The following is a 27597-nucleotide window of genomic DNA, read 5'->3' on the forward strand; positions in this document are numbered from 1 at the left end:
GGAGCGAAGGGAGCAGCCCCGCCGCTGGATGTTCCGCGGGGCGGCGCGGGGGCCTCCTCCTCCTCCTTCTCCTCCTCCTGCTGCTGCTGCCGCCGCCCGGTGTGTGCGGCGGGGCGGGGCGCGGCTGCCGGGGGCAGCGGCGGTGGCGGATCGCGGCGGGCGCCCAAGATGGACTATGACTTCAAGGTGAAGCTGACCGGGGAGCGCGAGAGGGTGGAGGACCTCTTCGAGTACGAGGGCTGCAAGGTGGGCAGGGGCACCTACGGACACGTCTACAAAGCCAAGCGCAAGGACGGGTGAGTGAGCGAGAGAGCGGCCCGGGACCCCCGGCCCGCCCGCGCCCTCCTGCCCCCGGCCGCCTTCTGCCCCACAGGCTCGTGTGCCTCCCCCCGCTCCCCGCGCTAGTGCCGTCCTTTCTCCGGCCCTGCCTGATCCCCGGCCGGCCGGCGCCTGGTTCCCCCTGGGTGACTGCGAGCGTCGCCAGCCCCTCAGCGCTGTGCCGGAGTCGTGTTTCGGTAGCGGGTGGGCTTGCAGAAACAAATTTTGTGCCCGAGGAAAAGCGTTCCCTTCGTGGATTCTCGTTATGATTAAATCAGTGGCCGCTTATACTGTTCAGCCTGATCGTCGGCTTTATAGAACTGCTTTTTGCTGTTGTTGTTGTTTTTAACAATGCCTTTTTTTAAAATATGATTTATTACTTGTAGTCACCATTTTGGGTCGTCTTGCTGGCTGCTTCAGAAGCCAAAGTCTGCTCGTGCTTCTGGGGCTTTAGAATGCTTTAAAACACCTTTTGTGTATGACCAGTTCTTGTTATAGACCTGAGTAAATTAATTTCTTGGCATAAACATTTTGAAGAAAGACCTAATGAAAGTGTCATTTAGGTTTCCCTCTTCAGTGACATGGCATCATTTGCTGAACAGCGGAACAATAGGAAGTAGGGAGAGGAGAAACGGGAGAGGCACGGGTTGTTCTTGTAGCAGGTCCTAAATTTTGAATTGCATCTAGTCTTTCTCTTAAAGTCTCACTGCAGTGGTGCTCTGTATACTGTCATTCAGATAAGGTGCATTTTAAAACTCTGGCTCTTATTTTTACATTGGATAAATAAACTTTTAAAGCAGGCAGTGGTCAGTTATGGCCAAAATACAATCTGGTTATGTTTACATAAGGTTTTGGGTCTAGAAGGAAATGCTCTTGCTATTACCTAGAGAACAGCTGTAATGAAAATGGTTGCACCTTGTCTTGTCTCGTCTGTGTCTTAAATATGCTGATATTAATTGCAGCACAGTTACTTCATCCTGAATTTTGTTTGATGGTAGGAGTCAGGTAACTGCTTTTTTTGCACAACTTTTATATTTGGATCCTTCCAACCGTTCATAGAATTTGGGCAAGATAAGAATTTTTCCTTTCTATTCTGGGAGGGCAAGAGGAAAGAAAAGCCAGTTGTAAGTGTGATAGGCTGTTGCCTCAAGTCTCCTTATATGCAGGTACCAACGCTGCTGATATAGCCAGCCCTGGTTTCTGTGCCCATACAGAGATCTGTAATATGAAAAATAAGTCGAGGTACTGAAAGATAAGGCTACATTTCTGATGTTTATGTCAGGCAGCCTTGCAGCTGTTCAGCATGTTGGACTGCAGCAAGGTGTAGGGAATTCAGCATGTCATACTGCTGAAGCATTTCTGGTGAAACCATCGGTCTGCTTGATGTTGTTTGGGAGAGTGTTTAAAAATGCTGGTGGTAGTGCTGTTATGAGAAATTTCAGGGAAAAAATTGGTTTGCTTTAAAAATGGATAGTTGCTCAAAAGTGGTTTTACAGTTGGATGTATATGTTTTTAAATCTTCACTCTTGTTGGTGAGTGGGGAAATCAAGATATGGTGTTTGATTAAAGTTTGGTGAAAAAAAAAAAAAGATAAGCAATATGTATTGTCTCCTTTTTTCTTTGCTTTGTTGTTCATTTAGTGCCTTGTTTCCCATCCCTTTCTGTAACACTTCCCATTTGCCTTTCTGATTTCTGAAAACTTTTAAATATCCTGTGTAATTGCCCTTGGATGATCACAAAACTATGTAAAATAGAAGCATCCGTAGATGCTTTTGTAGCTTGTAATACATTTGTACATATGTGATCTTAAATTACAAGGGTGGAATTAGGATTGAAGTTGGAGGTTTTGTTTACATCCTTTTATCCAGAGGCAATCAGTTAAAGCAAAGAAGCAAATAATAACATTTAGTAATAACATTTAATGTTCCTGAAGGTGTAGTAATAGATGAATGGATGTTATGTCCTGTGGTGGGGATTACCTGCAACAGAGTTCAGTATTTGTTTATTAGTACATGTATATATTCAAAAAATACTCTTGCATTGTTTTAGTATTCCCCAAATGGTAAGTAGTGATGGATCAATAATTTTTTAAATTGTTTCTAGAGTCTATACAGCTCAAACTTTATTTTTTATATTTCCCTTGAACTTACAAGCATTCTTTAAACTTTGCTACATTATTCTAATTCTTAATTTAAATAGCACAAATCTTCGAAGATATGCACAGTAATTTTTAGAGTACTTTGAAGAGTGGCCTGCAGGAATGCAAATATTTTGTTAACAGTATTGGTTCAGCTTTTTCTTAAATGATGTTTTCTACTATGGATGACTAAGAGATAGAAGGATCACAAAAAATAACTAAATTTTAGTAATTCAGTTTGTACAAATGTATCTTCTAAGATCCTTGGTAATAAAACCCAGTTCAAGAATACTAGGAGCAGTGTCTGTAGTACAACTGCAGTCTTCACCTACTTTTTATTTTACTGCTTTCCAGGTTTTACAGCTGCCTCTGAGGTGCAGTAAGGCTATTGAAAACTAGATATCAGCTCTGTATCCTAATCCTAGGAAGTTAGTTGCATGACTTGAACTACACAGGAATATTTTGGAGGACAGTCTTTCATGAATCTTGATGGAGTGAGAATCCTTCTAATGAAGGAGAGATGTCCTGTAGTATGTGTGCTGGTGACCAGATGGGATTGTAACCAGGGTTTCTTTCAAGTCTTGCTCCAAGACAAAAGCCGATCGAGCCCTGCGGTGCCCTCTGCCACAAGGTGAGGTTTGGGCTCTCTACTGGTCCATCTCAGAGGATCACCAGATACAGCTCCATTGGTGTTTCTCACATATTAACTGCCAAACTTGACCCAACTGAACACCAAATCAGCTGAGTGACAATGTCAGGCCTCATAATTGAGCTCTATCTGATGCACTGCCTGCAGCAAAATGGTATTCTGGAGTTTTTATTTTAATCTCTTCTATTTTAAGTTTGTGGTCTGTCTATATGGTTGAATCTTCCTGGATTTTTATTGAATGATGGTGTCTTTTTCATCAGTACACTACCTGCAGTGGGCTCTAAAACCTGCTCAGAGCAAAATCTGTGAATTGATGGGGTTTATTTTTATAGCAGAAAGGTGTACAAAGAAGCATTTGATGCTAATGGGATTTATTTTTATAGTGGAAAGGTGTACAAGAAGGCATTTGACTCTAATGGCGTACACTGGGAAGGGAACACAGGCATGGCATGTTGAGCATCAGTCTTCAGATAAAGGAACTGTTGCTCATCTCTAGTATTTGTAGGGTAGTTTACTTTTTTTAGGGGGGGGTCCAGAAAATGTCAGTTATTTCTTGCATAAAAGTTGCCTTATGTGCCATTTGGGTGCTCCCTCAGGAACGCTGCTGAACCCAGCTATAAAATCTACCTATTTGACTTATGCTGGACTTGGAAAATAATGACAGCAGTTTTTGTTTGGTGAACTAACATGCAGATCTACTGTTTTTAATTTTTTTCTCTGGAGCTCCCTAGGAGCTGAGTGCCAGTCACCGGCAGACTGAGGTGGCAGGACACTGGGGTCTCTTGTGCAAGCCTGGCTGCTCAGCTTGTGCAGCACAGGAGGTGCAGCCCTTCCTGGGACTGGCATCATGTGCTGAGCACGTGGTAATGTCCAACCGGTGTTCCCAGGCTTACTGGGATTGGTCTTGCACTGCTTTCTTGGCTCTCCTCTCCCTTTTTATGGTACAGCTATAGTCAGAAATCTGAGAGAGAAGCCTGTGCTGTGGAGGAAGGCTGACTGTTTCAGTGGCAGTTTGGAATGTTTCCAAATGATAATTTTTCTTGTTTATTGGATGTGGTTTGGATGAGAATAAGAAACTATTGAATGTCCCTGTTAGGCAGTATCTAACTTTTTAATTACAACAGCAAAAAAATTACATAATTGAGGGTCTTGAACTGTAAAAATGTCTCCTGGCGCTTTATTGAAAGCTTTCCTAATCTCTTGGAAAGAGACTTGAGTGGTGAGACTGAAGGTGGGAAACCAACACTAAGCAAACTGGTGTTGTCCTAGTTGTTGTCAGGAACTGTGAGAAGTGATATTGGTCCCAAACACAAGTGGAATTGGACTTTTTTTTTTTTGTAATTTCAGCATTTAGAGTTCTGTGTTGGAAGTATTGCTGTAGGTGGGGGAACAGATTTTTTTAATTTGAACCTACTGACACATTGTAACTGGCGTTATGAAAATACATTTGCATGCTTCAAGCAGTCAAATCTAATCTACTTTTTTCTCCCCTTGAGGGTCTGTATGAGTTGTAAAAGAAGCAGAATGGTGGAAATCTAGTAGATGTCCAGTAAGTTATTGGGTTGCATAATCTGTAATATGGTATGTCATAGTTTCTACCTACCAATTAAAAGGATATTGCAAGAATTTTAATTCTCTCTCAGAAACTCTTGTATAAAGAGAAACTGAAGGGATGAGGAATATTTATCTTGGAAAATAGAGAAGGCAGAACTGTTTAAGTTAGATAAAATAATGAATGGATTGGGTTATGTGCAAGATTCTTGTGCTCTTCTTGTTTCGCAGCATTTGAAGGTGGATGACCTGGAATGTTTTTGGAAAACATAAATATTTTAAAGTAGTGTAGCTAAACTGCATAACCCATTGTCAAAGGGAAAAGATAACAGCATAGTGTCTGTTCTGCAATGTTGTCAAAACCAGTCACTTCTGACAGTTGTAATGTGTTCTGACTGTTGCAACTGTAGAAGTTAAGATACTCATGTAGAGATCAGGCCAAGCTCTGGAATGGATGCAGAAGAGCCTGCTTTTGCTTGCTTCAGGAATTCTGAGTTTTGGTGGTATTTTTTTGTTTTTTAACACTAAACCACTTTCTGGCCGTTCATAAGGTGGTTAGCAGATTAGTTCCAGTTTGTCTGTGTTTGTGAGGGTGTATTGATTGAGTTACACTGGATACGTAATCACTTACTTCATCACAGTCTATATCAAACTGATATTTGCTGAGAGGTACCTGTCAGATTAAGTCTCCTTTTGACTTAGAGGTGCGGTAACTGAGAGGCGTTTTAAAAACTCATTCTATTTTTAGTCTTTTGCGAAGAGTGAGACAATACAGATGTTATAATATACGCTATTATAATTAGAAGCTAACTGTTTTCTAATTATAATACATTATAAGCATTTCTTGGCTTTGAGAATTCTCTACAAATTAATTTCCCACATTACATAGAGTTTGGGAGTGCCACAAGTAGACGTAAGGAGTTGAAATCTTACTTGGTGAGAAGTGAAACGGGGGGGCTGGACTTGAACTTCTTGATTAGTTCTGTATGGAGCCTTTACAGGAGTTATATCATGAGCCTTGTGCTGTTAGTTTTCACTATAAATTTCCAGACAACTCTTGTCTTCTCTCAGTGGTGATTTTGTTGTTGTTTTTGGCTGAATGTTTGTGTGTTGATTTCAACTGTTTTGACCCAAAGCAGTTGGTGGAGATTGCAGGCAGGTGGTGAGAACCACAGAGCTGGCATGCAAGCCTTTGGCTTCTGACTCCTGTCAACAATAGTGTGGAATTTCTAAATGCCACAAACTTTATTTATGTATGTAATATGTGGTATTATCTTCTTAAAATATATGCCCTGAGTCTCTTTTGGATCCTTCACTGTAGTAGTTACAAAGTTCCTAATTAAACTGTATCTACATAATGAGGTAGGCATGCCGTATTGCATGAAGTCTTGTGCTTTTACATTTTTCTGGTCAGCCACTCTTAACTGTCTTCTATCCTCTTCCTTCCCTTCTCACCCAGTTACATGGCTCCAGGCTTTGTAGGTTTTTAAGGTCTGGTGGTTGAGAGAGTCCTGCTGTGGCCTTTGGACCTTATTTATTGTGATCTTTTGTTATCTTGTCACAGAGGTGTTGATTTATTTTCATACCCTGCAGCAAAGGTGAGTTGGTATTTCATTCCTACCTGAAGCTTATGACAAGTACAGAGAAGAGGCTATGAACGTAGTGTTGCAAAACAGCAACAACAAAAAAAAAACCACCACCAAAGGTCTCCATGTAGTTTGATTCTGGACTTTCAAATTACAGTAATATATGTAAATAGTGGGGGCATGGAGTGGCTATTGCATGTGCGTGATTTCCCGTTAGAGAACAGGGGTTAGTTTTTGAGGGTGCTGATTGTACAGGAGGTGCAGGTTGTCAGAGAACACTGCTGCTAATAAAAGGCTTGCTTTTCTTTCTGGTAGCTTTCTCCTGTAAAGCAGTCTTGAGTTTAGGGTAGAGGAGCCTGTGTTTTGTGAGTGGATAGGAATAAAGTTTCAGTTTCAGGCTTCATCCTCCCAGTGCTGTACCTCTCATGCTCCTCTCCCCCCACTGTCCCCCATCTTTTCTTTGTGAGCTTGGCAAGTAATGCTGCGTGTTACTGCTATGTGCGGGCTGATAACCATTCAGGAGGGTTTTGTGTTCTGCCTGGCTAGCCTGCTGTTCTCTCTTGTCTCCTCCAAGGCTCAACAAATGGTTTCTGAGACCTTGTCAAGCCCCATAATAGCACATTTGGGATTACAGCCCTAGCTTTACTCATAGTTACAATTTTTTGTTAGGCTACTTGGGAATGAATTGCTAACTTCTGTGTGTTGAGGCTTCCCATTTGAGAGATAGCTGCTTGAATTTGGAAATCACTAGATGATCTTTAAGGTCCCTTCCAACCCAAACCATTCTGTGATTTTATGAATAAATATATTGAATTTTATACAGAAGTATATTAAGTCCTTAGTAGCTTATATAGGAAAGGTGCTGGATATACCATTTAATATTCTGCTTTTTTTAAAACGGAGGATTCTACTGATGTTGCCCTATTGCATGGGGTCTTTTTTTGCCTTAAGACTTTTGTCAGTCTTAGTGAAAGACTGACTTAATCATAGGAATATTTGGATGCCAAAGAGTGCTTGTAAAACTATGTGTGATACTCAAGCAAAAAGATACTGCTGTTCAGAAAACAGTTTCTATTCAACAGCTTCTTAACAACCTTGAGTGTTAAGTGGTAGTATGGCAAAGCATATTGTGCAGTCAGTTTAGAATTTGCAGGAAAAGAACTGTATAAGCCATGATTAAAGCTGCAGATACTTTTTAAAGGACAAAATGTTCAAGAGAGCATAATGATTTTCTCAACTACAGATGCTAGTCTAAACATCAAAAATTAAAATTATCCTTGAAAAAATGCACGTTTTGTGAGCAGGCAAGAACACAACTAAAGGTCACTGAAACAATCTGCCTGTTTTTCTGGGAAAGCTCTGCTGTGTGCTTGTAACACCTTGCATACAAGATGTTGACATTTGAATAAAGGACACTTGAGAGTTGCTCTAAAAATGAAGACTCAATTCATTACTGTCTGTGTGAAAAATAAGTGCAGCTGAGAACTTGAAATACAAAAGGATCTGAATTGCAGAAAACTCTTGATTCCACTTTGTATTTCTGGCCAAGATACATTTTTGGTGAGAGGCATAGCCTTACCCTAGGAGTGGGGAACCTTAACTTCATATGTACTTCCAATTATCATTTGCATTCAGATAACTGGATAATCCCACAATGAAGCCTTAGAAAGTCAGGCTTCATCAACTGTGTTTTCTCACAGAACTTCTGTGGAAGGTATGGAGCTTGCAATCAAAGCAACTGGGGCAAGCTTTACCTGGGGGGGACTGGAAGACAGCAAGGCAGCAAACTTGTCCCTGACTGTAATTTGAATCTTCTCTAACTTTTTGTACTTGAACAGCTTGGTTTTCAAAATCTCTCATTTCTTTTTGGGTGAACATCAATCCTATTTAAGCAGGGTTGAACAAAACAACCCCTCGCAATTAAATGTGCTAACAGTGCCATTCACTGTTATGTTAGTTCCATTGTATGAAAGCCCAACTGGAAGCTTATGTGGCTCTGCCAGATGAGTGTCAGATACCAAAAGACATTAAAAAAAGACCAGTTATTGCAACACGGAAAGGTCTGTGGGTAGAGTGTAAGGGCAGGGGAGCAATATCATTAGGGCTGCATTTACATCTGCCTGACTTGTTTGCCTGTGGTGTGTTGGATCAGTGAGGCTGCAAAGCAGAGAATACAGCAATGAGCGGCTTGTTAGCCTCATTTAATTTAGGTGGGTGCTTTTGGGCGAGAAGGAATCGCCCAAAAACAAAACTTCATGGTAGTGAGTAGTAACTTAGTGAAACAGATAGGGCATGCACAGAGGGGGGATCAACTTGGGACTTGGCCTACACTAGGGTAAGATTAGATGCAAACTGATACTACTGAGGACTGTCTGTGACAAAAATGGGCTGTTCTTTGCTCCTGGTGTATGCCAAATCTATACAGGGTTAAAAAAAAAAAATTGCTTGAAGTACCACTTCAGTTAAAAAAGAAAATAAGAGGGATGGTGGTGGGAGGAGATGGCCTCTCAAAGCTAAGAGAGCCAAGATAGTGAAGTGTTGCAAGCTACTGGGAACAGTTTTTGAAGTTTTGCTGGGCTCTCAGTGACTGCGGGTGAGTAGGTACTCTAAACCATCAATTAAAAAAGGTGACATGCTGAAATAGTAGAATAAAGGAAGCCCTTGGGAATGAGGATATGTTCTTTGAAAAATTAAGTCTTCTGTGAAGGATGAATAAAGAAATAGGAGCTAAGTGAATGTAGACATTATGAAAGAACTTAAAGGATTAGCAGTGAAGACAGTGATTGAAGGATCTGTCTCAAACTTAGGTGTTCATGAAGTGCAGACAGTTGTCAAGGTGAGATATCTTTGCACATCAGAAGGAGCAAATTTCTAACCAGAAAGTATAACCCTGTGTTTTAAATAGTCCCAGTTATGAAAGACTGGAAAGGGGCAATGGTTAGATCAGATTTTAAAAGGACTTTCTGGAGAAGTGGAAACTACTAATTGGTAAGGTGAACCAAAAGCAGAGATAGTGGACCCATGATAGGTGCTGAGATGGAGAGAACAGTCTTGCAAAACACATTCAGCACTTCCTAAGTCTATTAAAATGCATCAATGGAATTAATATACAGGCTAAAGACAATGCAGTTTATGTAATCTTAACTATAAAGGCATCCTGTTACGCTTCCTACCAGAGACTAAAGCTGAATTTAGAGATGGTCCTTCTCTGGATGGAGAAATTAGAGATGTGAAATAATGGTGAGAGGTCATTAGTGGTATCTCCCAGGAATCTGTGCTGCTCAGATATTTTGTTTGGAAATCACTTGCCATAAATAATTGGGGAGAAGCTTTGCTGGTGAATGTTACTTGGGATACTGAAGGCAAGGACTGATCATGATGGCTTTACCCTGGGTATCACAATCTTTCAATAACACATTGTACTTGATGTGGAGCTGTTTGGGAAAATAGTCTTTTCTTTACACACACAAGTTAATTATTGTTTAAGAAAACAATTGTGAAGTTTATAATGACATTTTCACGAAACTGCTAGTTCAATGCAAGCAATTGCTAAAAAGCAGAGAGAATCATAGAACTTCCTAGCAGTGGAATGGAGCACAAAGCACAGTGCCATTGTTGCTGTGAGTCTTATTTTCAGTATTGTAGGTGCTTCTAATCCCTTCCTCACAGAACCAACAGCAATACTCAGGAATGTGGAGCAGTATCTGTGTGAAAACTTCAGTCATTCCCATGGACAAGGATTCTTTTGTCTGTGAGAGCAAGGGACAGTCCAAGTCTCTAAAATCTTGAGTGTCATTGAGAAGAAACAGTTGTTCAGTGACTGGATGCATTTCTGAAAGAGAATTCCCTTAAGGGCAAATAAATAAGCAAATATAGTCTGTGGACTTGTAGCTCCTGCAGTAGTAAGTTTGTGACTGTTAGGCTTTTTTTAAAAGCAACAAATATGTTGCTTCTTCTGGGTAAACCAAGTAATGTCATAGATTTGACTACTGAAGAAAATAGAAATTACCCAATGAAATTATGGTTTTCTGGAGTGTGCGCCTGTGCTTTAGGCCAGTTTGTTGTTGATGCTTTGAAGTGCTGTGCTCAATCTTTATGCAGCTTCTAGTTTCTGAAGTGGTACAAATACTGAGGTGATTTAAGAGCAATCTGAGAGGAGAAGGAAAGTGCAGATGAATTACAGCAATCTTTTCCTTTAGAGATAATTTGTGTATGCACTTGTTGTTTTGTTTCCTATAAAAGTACTGGTAAGACTGCCATGACCTAGTTAAGCACCATGATGGAGCTTTGAGTCTGGAGCAGGGGTCTGCTGCTCATCAGCTCATCTCATAGGAATGATCTGCATAATTGTGTGGCTTTAAAACCTAGGTTTTGGGCTAGCTGGCAAATTACAGTTTTGTGTATTAAGAGAGGAAAAGATAACCAAATCCCAGGGATTCTCTCCTCTGTGGAAATTTTGTGTTGGTGCTAGTTGCAGGGCTATGGTCAAGATGGGGTTTTTTGGGTTTTTTTTTGCCTTTTTTTTTTCGCTTTTTTGAATTATGGACACCCATACTTCCTGCAGTCTTACCACTAGAAAGCAGGCTGTGAAGTGAGTGGTATCTTGCTTTTTCTCCTCCATCTTCATCTCTGTCCTCTACTCATTCCTTTGCTGTCTTTTGCTCTTACCACATACTTTGTTAGTGCTGGTTTTGATATTCCTTCTACCCTGCTGTAAATGGACAGAATTAACTAACTCATGTTAGTTAACTTACTTAATATTGGTTAACTTCTTTTTTAGAAGTAGCTAACTCTTAGGAAAATGCAGGAGGTGAGTCCTGTCATGGAGTGTGGCACAGATCAGAGTTGGCATAAAGGGAGGCAATTTTTTGGCTGGGAGCAGCAAGGCAGAGATGTTGAGAGAAGACTTTCCTTTTGACAGCAGCAAATTCTTAGATCAGAAGAACCACACGTACAGTGCATCACTGAATTTACTTGATTGCTTTGAACTTCCTGCCAAACTACATGTTGTGGCAAAAGTTGTTAATTAAAAAAAAAAAAAACTAAGAACAAAAGGAAAAAAGGGAATCAGTAATTGCCATTTACCACATCAGCCATCTTACAAGCCCTTGTGTTTATTGGCCCTTGTTGTTGATGGTTTTTCCTCCAGCTTTGGAAATTACTTTTTCTCTACCCACTAACAGCTCTGATTATTGGAGGATTTATTTTGAAGTAGAAAGTGTTCTTAGCCTGAGCCTTGCTATCTGAAATAATAATGATGCTGTTCTAGCCCAGTGATCTTGCCATGTCCTCCTAAGCATTTTGGGAATGGAAAAAATATTGATGCCTTAGCTAGACCTTTAATAAATTCAGTACTGCTAATGCATTTTCCCCTGGACTAATTTCTTTGTGTTAGCATTGTGGTGAGTAATATGGGCTTTTATTTTCGCATGACATCTTGTAAAATCAGATCCAAGTCCATGAAACCAGCTTCAGTGAAAAACTCTGCACCTTATATACTTCTATCCTTTTGTAAAGGTTTTTCCTTTTGCTTTTTTTAAAGAACACAGTCTAAAAATTGCATATTAAAGTATTAACATCGCTCATTCTGAAGCATTACTTTCAGGACAAGCTATTGGGGGGGGCAGCAGGGGGCTAATAGCAACAATGAAGAGCACAAACTATCTTTTTTGTTTGTTTTTGCATATGCTGTCTTTTGCCTCTGCTTTTTTCTGTGCATCATGTACATGTCTTCAAAAGGGGAAGAAACCAAACCATTACCATGCAAATTTATTGAAATTTTGCCTTAGAGAGAAGTCTATTTTTTCCCTTTTGCTAGATTGTTTAATGTTTACATTTTTAATATGATCTTTCTGCTAGACCTTAAGTTTTTAATTCAGCTAGAACTTAACTAGAAACTTCCAAGAGATTCACTGCCTAGCATTAAGGCATATATTTTTTGTTATATCGCTGTAAAAAAAGAAGTGAGAGAACAGCAGGGTAATTAAAATGAAATATGAAGTTTCTGTCAATCTTTCTGAGTTTTGCAATGTGCAAGTTTTGCAGGAGTGCTGTATTGTTTAGAGGCTTCATTCAACTCTAGCAGATTCTAGACAGTTGATCACCTTTTTTTTGATCACTTTTTTTTTGTTGGTTTTTGTTTGTTTTTAACATGCTTCCATGCATTTTTATTCACTTTTTTTTTGTGTATCTCACATTTGAAGTTGAAGAAGTAAATAACATTTATTTCTGTATAAATAGGGAAGCAGTCTGAAATCTCCCCTTTGGGAGTGAGCACTCTTGAGTGTGTGACACTTCAAAGAGGTCCTGATACTGGCATCTGTATTAGAATGGGTGGAACATGCTGCTTTTAGTGGCAAGGTCAAATATGTAAGAAGTCACACTACTTTATGAACTGAATTTATTCTCTTCTACTGATGAACTGATGAACAGCTGCACTTTATTCCTTCTCTTTCTGGAAAGAGATGTTCCTTTATTTTCATGTTCTCTTTGCAGGTAACTTTGTAGAGGAGAGAAGAGTTGTAAACTACTCTTTTTAGCTGAAATGCTTAAAAAAATAGTTCAGAGTCACAGATTTTCTGACTCAGTTGTATTATTCATAATCCTTTCTCATATATTAATATATAAGAGGCTTTCATGGCAAAATCTGGGATTTTATCTCCTTTTTGGCAGATTTCTCCCTTGAAAAGAACAAACTAGAATTTATGATGGGATAAACTTTAAGCTGGTTGTAAATACATTTAAATACTCTGGGCTTGAATAAATCTGAACTTTTAAAAATAGTCATGCTTTCGTTGTGTGGCACACAGTTTATAATAGAAAAGATAATGTTAACCTATTTCCTGTAGGTTTAATGCATGTTATAGAACTACTGCATTTTTCAAAATATTTAAGTTCAGTCAAATGAAGAAGCAGTAATTTGAGCTAATATTTATCTTCTGATTTGGTTTCGTCCAACTTATTTTAGCCAGTTTAACTGAAATGTGCTCACTAGACAAAACCCGTGAGTGGCTCTTGTAAAATTACGTATTTGTAGAATAATCAAATTTTGGAAGTTTATATTCATAATATGCATAGAGTGTCAGTAAAAGTAAAATAACTTTCAAGTCCTTCTTAAACCTCTGCAACAGAAGAACATAATTCTACTTTGTATTGTTTCCATATTTTGAAAAATATGTGGCTTTAGCTCTGGTGAATTTTTCCAGTGATCATAATTACTTCTGCAGGGGGTGCTGCACTTAGCTGGCAAATGTGAATGTACTGCATCCAGCTGATATGGGGAAAAAAAGTAATGGTTAGAAGATAATCTAACGTCATCTTAAATGTGGACAGGAACTACTGTACTTCTGCTATGACTCCTTTTTGTTTTTAGATAAATCTGGTGTTCAGCTGTGCACTCAGCAGGCCACTTCAGTGTACTAATGGGGCAGAAAGTGTACAAGAAAAAAATCTGGAACTACCTTTCTGAATAAGGTCAGAACAAGCCCTGAACAAGCTCTTCTCCATCAGAAAATGAGTGCCTGGGCTCTAGCACAAAGGACAGGAGTGTCTGTGTGTATGAAAAAGGGGTTGTTTCAGCAGCAACTCATTGACTCAAAGCAAGCCATTGTGCAAAACTTCTTGGTATTTTTCAGTTCTTTTTGTCAACATAATTGGAAAACATTTTGATATATGAAAACCAGCAGGTTTTGTAAAAGTAAATTACAAGAAGATGAAGTGGTTGTCATTGCATCATTGTTAGCTCAGATATTTTTGAGAGAATTATTTATAGGATTTTGTTCTTTATTTTAGGATTACCTGAAGGTACAGGGTCAGTGATGAGACTTACTGTGTGTGCTCATTAGCTTGACAAAAGTTTTGACCTAAATGTGTTTCTGGGAAGTCAGGTGCTTATAGTGTGACTTCTCAGCTGTTGTACCCGGTAGCTAGTATCCATTTTTCCCTGTACAGTTTATTTTCTACATGATGCACATAATTTTTGCTATTTGACTGTTAGCCTCTGTCTTCACAGAACTGTTATATCTCATTCTGCAGAGTTATACCTGTTCAGCATTGTACATTGAAACGTATGCAATAGTAACTGCTGGGTTCCATTCATTCAAATGTCTTTAAAATTTGAAACTTTTCTCATTCTCAGCTGTTGTGACAATGACCCTTAGTAAATTTAAATTTTATTGCATTCTTCAGTTTTAAAGGCAGCTTACGTGCTTGTTAAGGATTAACCTCAGCAGCTCAGCCCCATGCAGCTGCTTGCTGTCCAGGCTCTCTCATTTCGCCCTGCATGTATGATGAGATCATGTCACAAGCTTTGCTAAGGTCAAGGTAACATCCAGTGCTTTTTCACTGTCGTTCCATTGTATGGGACACTCGGGTTGATGAGACACAATTTATCCTTGGAAAATCCTTGCTAGTTGTTCCTAGTCATTTGATTTCCTTAAAGCTTCCAAGGAGGGTTTGCTGCATAACCTTTCCATAGAGTGAGATTCAGCTGGTTGGCCTATAATATCGCTGAACCTTTTTGCCCTTCTCAGAGAGGGTCCCGATATTTTCCCTTTTCCAATGATCAGGAATCTGCCAGTGTGCACTGTGACCTTTTGCAGATGACAGAGTGGCTTTGCAATGACATTTGCCAGCGCCATTAAGCACCCTTAAATGCAGCCCACCTGGTCACGTGGACTTGAGTGTGTCCAGTTTGTTGACATTGTCCCTAATTTGGTTTTCCTCTACTTCCTTTCACCAGGACTGTGCCACTAGTGTTGGGAATGTGTAGTTGTGAAAGTGTGCTGTGATGTGAAAACTGATGCCAAGAAGGCACTGAGAATCTGAGCCTCTTGTGCCCTTTGCCCCTTGGCTCTCCAACACACTGGGTTGGTAGTTAATAGGTACAAAATGCAAAACAATTAGAACTCCTGGTATAAATAACTTATTCTGGCAAGATTATTTAGTGCACGAATGTGGTGTTGATAATATCTGCGGGAAACAGATAATTCTATTCTCACAAGTCATCGTTTGAATGGGTACCAAGTCTGTCCTCATATTGCTGTGCTTTCTAGAAAATGATGTGTTCTTATGGTTTGTATTTAAATGTTTGCTGTGGTTATATCATGGGCATTTAGTATAAAGGTATTAAATCTTTCAGTTTCAAAATCTGCATTTGTGCATTTATACGCTTCCCAAGAACTGAATTATTACTTCCTGTAGACTTCATTGGATCTCTTGTATGACTAGCGTGATTCTAATTTATTGAAAAATAAAACCAAAAATTACCACTGGTGTGACTTAAGAGAAGAGACAGCGAATGATGCCACAAAATGAAAATGCCAAGTCTCCTAAATGTTATACTTTGCTCTTGTGTTTGATTTTCATAATTTAACATGTAGAAAAAATAAAAAGTATACATTTTATTAGTAGGCTTATCTTTCATTATCAAGTTTTTTATATTTTTAGGGAATAAGAGGCATAAACAGTTAAGATATTCCTTAGTTTTCTGTAGAAGAGATACTGCATTTATAGTTCCCTTTGGTAGTTGAAAACTTAAGTGTCTATTTCCCTCACATGTTTAACTGCTGTCAGATTTTGCATCTCCTTCTTTACAGACAAAGCTAATCCCACATTGTGACCAGTTAATTTTGAATTTGAGATTTTTAACTGTAACGTAAATTTAGAATGATCATCACTGATTTAAAGACTTTGGTACTTTATTCTGCTATATTTGTTACTCAGATGAATTTTGAACTGTTCTGATGATCTGAATAAAGGATATATTGTAGTGTTGTGTCAATACATTTCTACAACATTTTTGGTATGTAAGATGAAATAATAATTTTTTTTAATCTGCCTTTTGTGTAATAGGCTTCTTTTCTTTTACTTATACACAGATTAGGGTTTTGTTTCCCCCAGAGGCCAAATATTTCTTATGATGCCATTGTACTTCCAAATTCAGTAGAATGTTAAAAACTACGATGTTAAGAAGCAGCATTATAGTAAAAACTTGAAACTCTTAAAGATGGCAATTTTTTGATTTAGTTTGTTCAAGCCGTAAGAGCAGTACCTTTTATACTTTCTTATGGTAATTTAGTAGGTTTTTTTTTTGCTGTTGTCATTAAAATCTGCTCAAAGTGATGTTGAGGGTAACCATTTTTTACAAGTTTGCACATCTGATGTTAGTGTTGTCCCTCTGAGGATTTTCCTCGAGGTTATGTAGTTTGATCATGACTACAATAAGTACTGCTGTTGTTAGCAGCAGTGTACAAAGTGAGTTTTCTTATTCTTGCTGCTCTCATGCCACATGTTACTATTGGGGAGCGCCACAGAGTTGAAGATACCAGCATACTTAAGTGCAGGAAAGTAAGAATAAATTGGTATGAAAATAAGTTTGCAGATTGACCAGCTTCTCTAAGCCTACTGGTAGGTGCTTACTGGTAGGAGCTGCTGAAGTTACTTAATGTTTAAATTCCAGGCAGCAGGGAAAGAGAACAGATTTTCCCAACATGAGTTCTCTGTTAGAAGGAAGAAATTTAGTTGAACTGAGTCTTACTGTGCCCTTAAATTGCAGCCTGCTAAGTGGTCCATTTGGTTACTCAAAGTTGGCTGTGGAAGATGCTTATAAACAGGACTTCTTTCCTTTTTTTTTTCTTTTTACTTACTGCTTTTTTTTTTTTTCTTCTGTTTTGTCTTTGAATGTCTCTTTATCATCAAACATCTCTTTATTTTCAGAGAAGGAAATTGCCCATGTCCAAAATCATGGAGAAGGCTTGGGCCGCATTATGATTCTAAACAGACTATTGGCAAAATATTTTACTAAGTTTTTTTAAAATAAGCTTGGTCATAGTATTTGGCACTCCTGCTTACCACTCCCTTTAAAAAGTATTCCCCCAATTTCCTTGGCTACCAAAGCATTACATTAGGTTTTTCAATGAAAATATAACTTGACTTAAAGGTAAAAGTAAGATATTCCTACTCCTGTGAATGGAAAAGCTGGTGCTTGTGTATTTGGTAATCATGGTATTTTAGCAGCCTCAGCATAGAACGTGTTAGTAGTGGGTTAGGAATTGGTTTATTACTTTGTATCTCAACTGTGCCAGCACAATTCAGAGAATTTAAATTTTAGAACTCTTGGTTATTTTTTCCTCATTCTAGAGTAGAATGTAGCGTGGTACTAAAAAAATGTGCTTTATCCCTAAACTTATTTTCCTTCTTTTTACCATGCTTCTATTTCTTCTAGACTGTGTGGGTAGAGCAGAGGCCACTTAGTATGGCTTCCCACATGCAGCACCTGGGCAGAGCAAAGCAAGGGGGCAGTTCATTCCCCACAGCCCTGGGTCACTGTGAGGGCAGAGCAAGATTGGGCTTTGAAGCTCTTGATTTCAGCTCTTAAAATGGCCTTTAATGCGAGACGATTAATTTTCAGAGACTTCATTCATTGCTTTGAGGAGACCAAATGCTGTATTTATTCTTTAAGCCCGCCTGTCAAATTTCAGCATTGAAGCCCAGATTGTGGAAGAGTTAACATACACAGCTGAAAGAGTGTTCTTCCAGTTTTGTTCTAGGAAACAGCTGAGGGTTCTTTTCCCTAAAAATTTCCAGAGAAGGTCTGCCATCTGGTATGGAAAATTTTAGTCCAGATTTAATTTGGCAAAAATTTGACCAATTAAAAATAGTTGTACCTTCTTAAGTGTATGGCAGGCTTCATTGTTGTAATACTGCTAGATTTATGGTAGTACCTCATGTTAACACTGACTTGTCCTTCAAATACCTTGAAATCTAAGCAGATGAGCAAGAGGGCAATGAGAAGAACCTTTAGTTTGGGCCATTTTACTCCCTGTTCTGTCAGTGGTAATGCATGTAACAGCAGCTCTGTGGCAATGCTTCTCTTGAATTCGAGATCTCTCCAGACACCTCAAAACTAAGTAGATGAGCATGTAGGGCAATGAGAATAAGCTTTAGTCCAATTCATTCTGCTTCATATTTCTGTTGAGTGACAGCTGGATTGCCATTGCTCGCTAAGGCAGGTAGAGGATAAAACAATTTTTAGCTGTGAAAATTTCTCTCTTTTTCTATCTATAGCATGTGAAATCTCTGTGCTGTAAAGCACCTTGGGGTTATGTTCGGAAGCTGCTCATGGAATGGTCCATAACTTCCTTATCCACCATGGGTTTGTGCTAATTTGATATTAAATTACCAAAGATCATCAAAAGATCAAATTGTGTAATTTGATCTTAAATCTCTTTGTGCTTTTGATCCCTGGAGTATTCTTACATCATGAGTTGCACGGTTCAGTTATGTGCTTAGTATCATAATGGTTTCTTGGTTTTGGGCTTCATGCAACTTGTTTTCGTCTAAGTTGTGTAGAGGTATATACTGGGGGACTATGTAACACCTTGTTTTGGCCATGTAAGAGTTTGTGCTCAGCATTGTCTCTTTCTCTTCCAGGCTGGCAAGTTTTAGGGTTTTATTACATGGAAGCTTCTTAATGCCTTCTATCGTTACCTTCCCTATTCTTTTTTTTTCCTTTTTTTGTGTCAAATGCTGTATATTTTCTTGTCATTTAACTCACTGCATCCATGTAATTGGCCCCTTACTGAAACCTTCTCTTGTCTGCTTGCTGTTTGTTCTTTCTCCTCATTATCTGTGTTCAGATTTTGTCCATTAATTTCCCACTTTTTTGTTTGTTCCCTAGGTGGTGATGAATAGGGAAAAGTGGGTGTTTTAGGTAGGAATAAAGCAAATCAAAGTTTTACAGATGGTGAGAGCTGGAAGAAACAAGTCCATTTGTTCCCAATCCTTAACTACAGTTTTGTTTTATTTCCCTTAAGGATGGTTGAACTTCATTTTTTCAAGGTGGCTCTTCACGGCTGTGAAAGCTGGAGTCATTAGAAATGACTTATTAGAAATAGTCATTAGGAATAAGGCTTCTTATGTAACCTAGAGGTTTGATGCTATAGAAGTGCTCTAAATATTGAAAGCAATGCTGTTAAGTGTCATGCCCCCAGGAGTACTGTGGATGTCTGCCCACAAGTGGGAAGGACAAGCACTCCATCTCTTAAAAGTTTTCAGTCTTTGAGGCTGAGAATGAGAAGAATTCAGTACCTTCTTTTGCTGCAGTGTATCTCTTCCTGATTTTGCTTTTGGTAGCTGGAGTTACTAATAGGCTTGCATTTTCAATAAGTGACTCTAAGGTACAGACTGGTTGAAGTACAGGGAGGTCACGGTATTGTTTTTACAAGTGGTATGTACATTTGAAGCTGAGCAAACTTTCATAGACTCATAAAATGGTTTGGATTGGAAGGGGCCTTCAGGGTCATCCAGTTCTAGCTCCCCTGTCAGGGACAGGGACAGCTTCCACTGGAATTCATTTCTGGAGTCTTCAGATTGCTCTAACATCTGGTGGAGTTCTTTAATTAATCTTGGCAGTTTCATTTGCAGTTTGGTACCTAGGGGAAAGAAGGTGTTTTAATGTGACATTAGTTCTAGGCTGATCAAGAATTTATTAAAATACGGGTGAGCCTTACTGTGTCCTAGAGTAATACATTTATGTGAGATAATGCCCTAGGCTTATTTCTAGTATGTGCTAATTGTTTGCTTTGTTTTCTTTTTAATAAGAGAAGGAAGAAATGGAAGAAGTGTTAATCATTGCATTTAGAAAATGAAAGTTTTATTTACTCAATCTAGTGAGAGCAGACTTATATTTGAACTTTATCAAGGTGTTGTGGTTAGCTTACAGTTTAGCTGGATATCCAGACATTTAACTAGTAAAGAATGAAAAGAAAATAATATGCATAATTTCCAATTATATAATTAAATTTCATATATAATTTCATATTACATTTCATACATAATTTCATAATTGTATTAATTGGAGACTGATCTCTGAATGGTACTGAAGACTTCACTTTGAATTAATGGTGCAATTAAAAAAAAAAAAAAAACAAACCAAACTTCTTTTTCTCTTCACAGGAAAGATGATAAAGATTATGCTTTAAAACAGATAGAAGGTACTGGAATTTCCATGTCTGCATGCAGAGAAATAGCAGTAAGTAACAGTTGTTTTTACTGGCAAACAAACTTAGTAAAAGTATTAATTTGCACACATGCTGGGTTTTGTCTGCTCAGTCACGTTATTCAACTATGGGTGCTATATTTTTATCATAAGAGTATAAAGTAAGTACAAATGTAATGAAAGATATTATGTACCTGTTGTGTTTGCTGTCTAAAATTGACAGTATTTTTAAGTTGCAATTTACTGCCTGCCTCAGGGCAGACTAGATTTAAATGCAGCAGTTTAAAAACATGATTGGCTTTAGTGACTTAAATGACACATTTAGCCCGACTTTTAGTATTGTACTTCAGTTATTTTCTGAAAGAAATTAGTTCTTATTGGCTTACAATGATTAAAACATTTTAACTTCTATTTAAGTGAAGATTTCAAACTAAACTGAGACTGTTGTTGCCTTGGAGGCTGTAATACAACCATGAATGCTATTCAAACACTTTGTTTAGTTTTTCAGGTTTGCATTTGTATATTTCATGTTGTTAGAAACTGGTGAATAATGTAGTTAGTTATAGTTTGTGAGAAGCTTGCAAAGAAGCAGTGGAAAAACCAGTATTATGAAGCTTACCTGTTGTATGTTCTTATGTTTTACTGCTGCTTGGGTTTATTGTTCTTTAAATGTTTCAAATGAAATTGTTTGCTACAAGGAAATGCACCTAACTTAAGGGTGTGTGTGGGAAAGGAATAGTTTCAGTCCATATTCCTCAAGAGTGTAAATATTCACCCTACGTTTCATTTTCATTGACTGAAGTGAGTACTAGGCTTTCCCACTTAGTCAAATTCCAATTGGCTTAGTGATATCAAAAGTATTAGTCCTTGAACAGAGGTGAAAAAGAAGCACAAAGAATATTCTTGAGGAGATGCACTTTTTGTCCAATGGTGAAAGCTGAGCCCTCTGCTATTGTAGACATCCACTCTGAACTAAAAGAGCAGAAAACAGGGTCTTAAATTTTGTTACTTTCAGCCACCTGGGCACAAGTTTTCTGAATACTGTGACTCAGGCTGAATGCTTTTAGGAAATGTCAGCAACCATTTTAGAGGGATTTGGGATAAGTTGCTGTCTTTTTGCAGTGATTTACCTAAGAAGATGTGAGGAGTTTGTGTTGCTTGGCAGGAGAAGCCTGGCTTGTGTTAGGGAAGTGTCTCTGCTCTGTTTATGACCGTAACTCAATTTCTGTGCATTATGAGAATCATTACCTCGGCTGACAGGCAGGAAGGATTTGGCCTCCTTCCTCTTGGGCAGCAAGGTCCCCCAGTATTGATGGAAAAGGAGCAGCAGGGATGCTTTCTCATGCTCTGAGCTGCTGGAGCATGTGCCTTTGGAAGAGAACAGCAGTACAACTCAGGGCTATGTGGCATAGGAGTGGTCAGGGAAGGAGGGAGCACAGTGCAAATACCAAAGATGCCAAGAAAGCAGGCATCGAGAGCGAAGAGAGGCGTGGAGCCCAAAAGCAGATGCAGGAATGAAAGAGAAACCTGAAGCAATATTTCTTGAGCTATAGTTGACTTTGCTTTAGGTTATGCTTCCAGGCTTGTGACTTGTGGTTTGAATTTTCCTGCAGTTGAATTAATAATTCACCATGGACTTCTGGGTTTGAATTGCTTTCTTGCCATTCTTTTGATATTGCTGTTTGAAGTGAACAGGAGATTTTTTTTTCCCTCTGGAATGGTGTTATTTTAATTCAGTTGAATATATTTTTTTCCACCCTTCTATCAATTAATATCACACAAGGAGCAAAATGATCCTCCTACAGAAATGAATCAAATTGATGATGGTAATAATCATACTGTTTATATTGATGATGTGAGTATATGTAACATATGTGAAAATGCTACTGACTTAACCTGCAGTATTATACCCTGTTGTCTGTACATATAGCTAATAAAATTATTTGGTTTTGTACTTAAAAAGTCAAGGCTGCGTGCCAGACTTTGTTACAGTGTGTTCTGGACTATCGAAATTAATGTCAATGTGTTAAGAGCATGGAGGAACTAGGATGATTTGGTTTGCATATGAGCCGTATCCATTTCAGTTTCTCTGGAGAGCTGTGGCTTGTATATTCTACTCTGTGACAATCTGGGAAGAATGTAGTTTGATATAAATCCCAGTGAAACTCTTGTTTTTACAGCTCTGCCATTGCCTTTGTGTTATGATGACTAAGTTCAGTTTTGGAGTATTGAGTAACTTTTATATTTAAAAATGCCCATAATTTACTCTTTTAAGACATCTGTTTGATGCAGACACCTGAGTTGGAGAACAGTGTAAGAAAAATAAAGTATTGAAATTCATCAGTTACAGGGAAAGGTTTCAACTAGGTTAGAGACCTGATTTCAAATGTCTGAATCAGTTATGGGATGAGCTCAATGTATAACTCAGTTTAAATAAGTGATTTGCTTGGGGTTTTTTTCTTCAATCATTTGAACTTTGATTTTCTTCAACCATCTGTTTGCTTGGTGGAGTTAACAGTTACTGTGTTAATTGACTCAATATGTTTCATATCAAGCTAGTTAAAGAGTTGTATTTTTTCCTTATCTTTGCCCCATTCATCCACCATGGTAAACATTTGTGAATCCTGCATCTTTCAGAACCTTAACTGAATGTTTGGCTGCTCATATCTTGTTCTCTGCAGATCTGTGCACTGCCTGCTATACTGGGTATCTGTTTTGTGATCTGCAGTTTCACTTCTGAGGATTTAAGCAGGCACTAAAAACTGTGCGTTCAGCACGCCACAAGTGTAATTTGTAATAGATGGGAGAGCAGAGAGATAGAATGGTAAGAAGATTTGTACAAAAATATGCAGAATGTACAAGCCCAAATGATTGATTCCTCGTCTTCTGATTTAATCACGTGGAAGAAAGTCATTAAAATCTATTCACCTGGAATAGTGCAGCAAATGCTATTTCACAGTTCACAAAACAGGAGAATTCTTCAAGGCTGTAGAAAGCTGAAGTAGTTGACCAGGCTTTAAGTAGAGCTTCAGGATTTTGCCTTGGACAGTTTCCTGTACAGAAGTCATAGCTTTTGAAGCAACCAAATCACTTGCTGACGTGTGTTGATTAGCATTTTTCATTCAGTTTTAGCAGGTTTGCAAGTACTTTGCTTGCATATGTTTCCTTTGTCTAGTGAGGAGTTGGCTTAGGCTGAGGTTTTTTTTTGGGACTTCTGTTTTGTTTACTTGAGGGAGTTGTGAGGGTTTTGGGGGTTTTTTTTTTTTGTTTTTTTTTTCTTTTTACCAGTTTTCCATGTAATTTGTTTATTGGTGTTTGGTTAGGTCAACAGAAGTATCCGATAGCATTAATTTTTGTCTTGGCTCTGAAGAGGAAGTACTGGATGTCATAGCAGATGCTTTCAGTGATGGAAATGGTGAAAGTGACAATGCAGATCTCAGGTGAACAGTGCTGTGCTCTGGCTGTCTCCTGTTTGTGTTGTGTTCTTTAAACACCATATCCAGTTTGTGTGAGTTAAAACAACCTTGGGGCTGCCAGGGATGGAACAGAAAACTATAGAACAATAAACAGCTGGCTTCTCTGGTTATTTTCACTCTTTAGGTCTGCCTTGGAGGCATTCCTAGGATTTTATGTTTCCTGTTGTAACAAGTGCAGGCTGTTATCAAAAAAGATTATGTCCTCTTTGTTGGATCTAGTGATAATGTGAGTGTAGGATGTTCATCTTCGCCGAAGGGCAAAAGAGCAGTTTTGTGGAGTGAGCAAGCAGGGTTGAGCCATCCTTTGGATGTCCTGTTACTTAACAGAACTCCTGTGAAATGGAGAGCCTCTGCAGCCAGCCTGCTCATCTCTGCATCTGCACTATCCCCATGGTTTTCACCTGGACTAGAGGGTGGCAGAGGCAGAAGCACAGCAGCAGGCCCAGCCCCCATGGCACGTGAGAAGGGAGGTGCTCTTGGCGAGTGGTTTTGCCTGAGTTGACCTTGGTGAAGGAGGCTCCTCTAGAGAGTAATTGGTCCTTCTCACACACTGGGCCTTCCATGCCCTGGGTGACAGTGGTGTCTCACCATGTGATTATCAGGTCTGTCTTCCCTCTGCTAGTGGAAGGGATGGAAGAAGAGTATAAAGGCTCTTTCATAGCCAGTCTAAGGATGACTGTGATCTCTGCAGCCTGCAGCAGCCACAGGGACCCAATGAGGCAGAAGGCAAAACCGGGTGACACTAGGATTTACCCTCAACTCTCCCAAGTGAGCTTGCCTGAAGAGATTCTGAACCAGCTGTGAGTCAATGAACAATAGTTAGGTGTAGCTTATTCAGTTTATGGAGGCTGTCATGTCCCTTCCATGCTAACAGTGAAAGCAGTTTTCCACAAGAAACACAGAAATCACTTGGATGAATGCATGTCTTCCTTGTGTCAGAGGATGCATATTATGGTTTCATGGCAATCTTTCCATGTAGTGAAAGGTGACAAGGTACTGAGGAAGATATGTTTGATTTGACTTTTTGGCATGTTTAATGATTCTCAAATGTTTTATTTTAATACTAACATGGTATGTAAAATATCAGTTGTGACTGACTACTTACCCAGGTACATTACTGATCTGAAGAGAGTATTCTTGAGAGATTTTGTGTGAAGGGAGTGTAGTGCTGTTTTTAGTTCTGTGACAGTGGGACAAAGATGCTGACTAAATGTTGTAATTAGAATCCTTAGGAATCATAATGATAGCAGAATTTGTTCCAGCTTGACATCCAGTGTCCGTCCCATCTGGGTTCTTCATCCACCTCCTTACTTTGAGAGAACATTTAGTAACACCTCTTTTAATACTTTGACTGTGTTTGGAATTAGAAGGTGCTAATAAATACTGACTTGCATATGACATCACATAAGACTCACTTATTTTAGAAACTGTGGAAGATGAAAAGAAATATGTTTTTTTTTTCCACTTGACATTTTGTGTTGTCAGGCTTCTTTTTTGCACATTTAGGACTTTAAAAAATCAAAAGAATAAAATATACAACTTTTTTGAAATTGTTGCTTTGTCTGAAGAACTGGAGCTTCAAAAATGTGTTGTCAGCTTCATAATAAATTCTTAAGGTGAGCAGTATTATAACTTTCTGTTACAATGCCTTTGTAAGCTTTTATTTGAACACTTCTGAAAGGAAAACAGCATGTACTTTCAGCAGGTATTCTGTTCTTTTTTAGTACTGTGGACTGTCTGACTTGAGAGAATATAAAGCTAAAATTGTATTTACACTGAAGCAAACAGATCTTGAATCTGATGACATAGCAGCTAAGCCAGCCTGGGATTTGAGCCGTTGTATAATAAAATTTGGGGGTTAGTTTATATAACACGTTTAAAGTACTTGAGTGGAGCTCCACTGTTTCATAGGAAACTAAGAATAGTAATTGGAAACTTTTTAACAAATGTTTGTGGTGTAGAATTGGGTGACATCTCTCGAGTCATATTCTACTCCTGCTCTTGCAGAGAAGCAAAGGGTACTTAAAAAAATTTAGCAAGCTACAAGTAAAACTTGTAAGGAAAAGAGATCTCTGAAGGCAGTTTCTGAGTCTCATTCTAGTAATGAGTCTATGAACATTATTCAGCCTTTAGGCCAAAATTAATAATGACTAATTCATACCCATTTGTACTTACCATAATATTGTCAGTTAGTTAAAATAGCTTTTCTGTTCTGCTCTCATTTTTAAGAGAGAGATAGAGACTGTTTCTTCTCTGCTTTGTTTTGGCAGGCTATAAGCATTTTGTCTTGGCTTGCTGGTTTTCTTTGAGCAGTAGGTTCTCCCTTCCTCTGGGTCTAGGCTTGGGCTTTCTTTGCCCTGTTGCAGTTGGAATTAATCTTCCCTGAATGGGCCAGAATTATACACAACGTTTCAGGTAATGTCTTATTGCTGCCTGTACTCATCTGTTGCAGCAGTAATTCCACTGGCACCCTACTTGTTACAGGATGAGTAAAATTTGTCATTCTCCTTCCAGTCTGAAAGTTGCCTTTTTGCATCTACTACAATCTGCTTTGTGTTCCAAGGTCCTGCTTGCCCATTTTTTCATTGCAAGGTCATGGCATGACTGTTAATGTATGATGTTTGTTTTTGGATCCCCAGTGAAACTGATGTGAGCCTTTTAGAAGCATGAGATGATGATTAGAGTTGGAATTTATGCCATCAAACCAGCCATGTAATGCAATAGTGACTTTTGTTTAAATGAGTGGTTGATACTGCCAATGGCTGTGTGTATAGCCAGTTTTCTGACTGTCCTAAGGCTCAGGAGAAGTGCTGCATGGCACTCAAAGGAAGGCGGTCAGAGCAAGAAGCTGCTTTTTCTAAAATAGCTGATGTCCTGACATAGGGGAAACTCCTGCACCAGGTTACCTGGCAAATTGCTCTAGCAATTGTGCTCAGTTACATGATTTTGGAATCATTTAGGTTTGGAAAGACCTGTATCATAAAGTTTAGCCATTAACCCAGCACTGCCAAGTCCAGCACTAAACCATGTCCTTCAGCAACAACACATCTGCATGTCTTTTAAATACCTCCAGGGATAGCAGCGCAACCACTTTCCTGGGCATCCTGTTCTAGTTATTGACAAGCATTTTGGTGAAATAATATTTCCTGATAACTGATCTTAACCTCCCCTGTGCAACTTGAATTATAGAAGTAAGCATGGTAGTATTGCAAGGGTGCATTTTGCAAGTTAACATTCCCTGTGGACCACAAAGGTTAGCAAGTGTCAAGGGCAGGGGTGAAATGGCATTTGCAGCACAGCTAGAAATCCTCACTTATGTGAAGAGTGCTTTGTCTTGGCTTCTGAGAATTGTTGTAGTCATGGAGAGCTTCACAGGAAATGTAGGAATATCACTAGTGGAAGCAGGTCATGTCCATAAAAATTGTGCTGACTTCAGCTCATATTTTATGTGAAAGATAATTGTTGTTGGTGCAAGAAAATATTGGTCTTAGTCATGCTGCAGTTTTCCTGGTTCCCTTACTGCTGCTGTTGATTATTTAATAACATCCTGTTGTATTTCACTTTCTCCTTGCTCCTGAAGCAATTTAACAATTTTATGCATCATTGGGACACTTTGATTTACTGTCCCTCAGCTGCCCCGTGGCTGTGTGGAATGAGTATTTCTTAATTTCAAGAGGGAGGTGGAAGGATCTGCACAAAGGGATGCTGTTTCCCTTGCTGGATCTTGAAGAGTATGAAAACAAGGATAGAACCAGCCAGGGACAAACATGGGCTTCTAAAACAGATGTATTGGCATCTTTGTCATTTGCTGATTTCTATTTCTATGAAGGTCTGTTAGGTCTCCCTTCTTTATAAGGGGGTACCCAGACTAACTAATATAA

The 27597-nt window shown here is 38.8% G+C and overlaps 1 protein-coding gene across 3 annotated transcripts in view; it reads left to right on the forward strand.

The window, feature by feature from the left end:
- Window positions 1-27597, forward strand: part of CDK8 (cyclin dependent kinase 8) — a 69140-nt gene continuing 41543 nt past the window's right edge. For all 3 annotated transcript variants that reach the window (XM_053935037.1, XM_053935038.1, XM_053935039.1), the window contains exons 1-2: window positions 1-296; window positions 20198-20273. In XM_053935037.1, the coding sequence (XP_053791012.1) occupies window positions 169-296; window positions 20198-20273 (204 nt within the window). In that variant the 5' untranslated portion in view covers window positions 1-168. The remainder of the gene's footprint in view (window positions 297-20197; window positions 20274-27597) is intronic.

The sequence above is a fragment of the Vidua chalybeata genome, chromosome 2 (genome assembly GCF_026979565.1).
Source record: "Vidua chalybeata isolate OUT-0048 chromosome 2, bVidCha1 merged haplotype, whole genome shotgun sequence".
Taxonomy (NCBI): domain Eukaryota; kingdom Metazoa; phylum Chordata; class Aves; order Passeriformes; family Viduidae; genus Vidua; species Vidua chalybeata.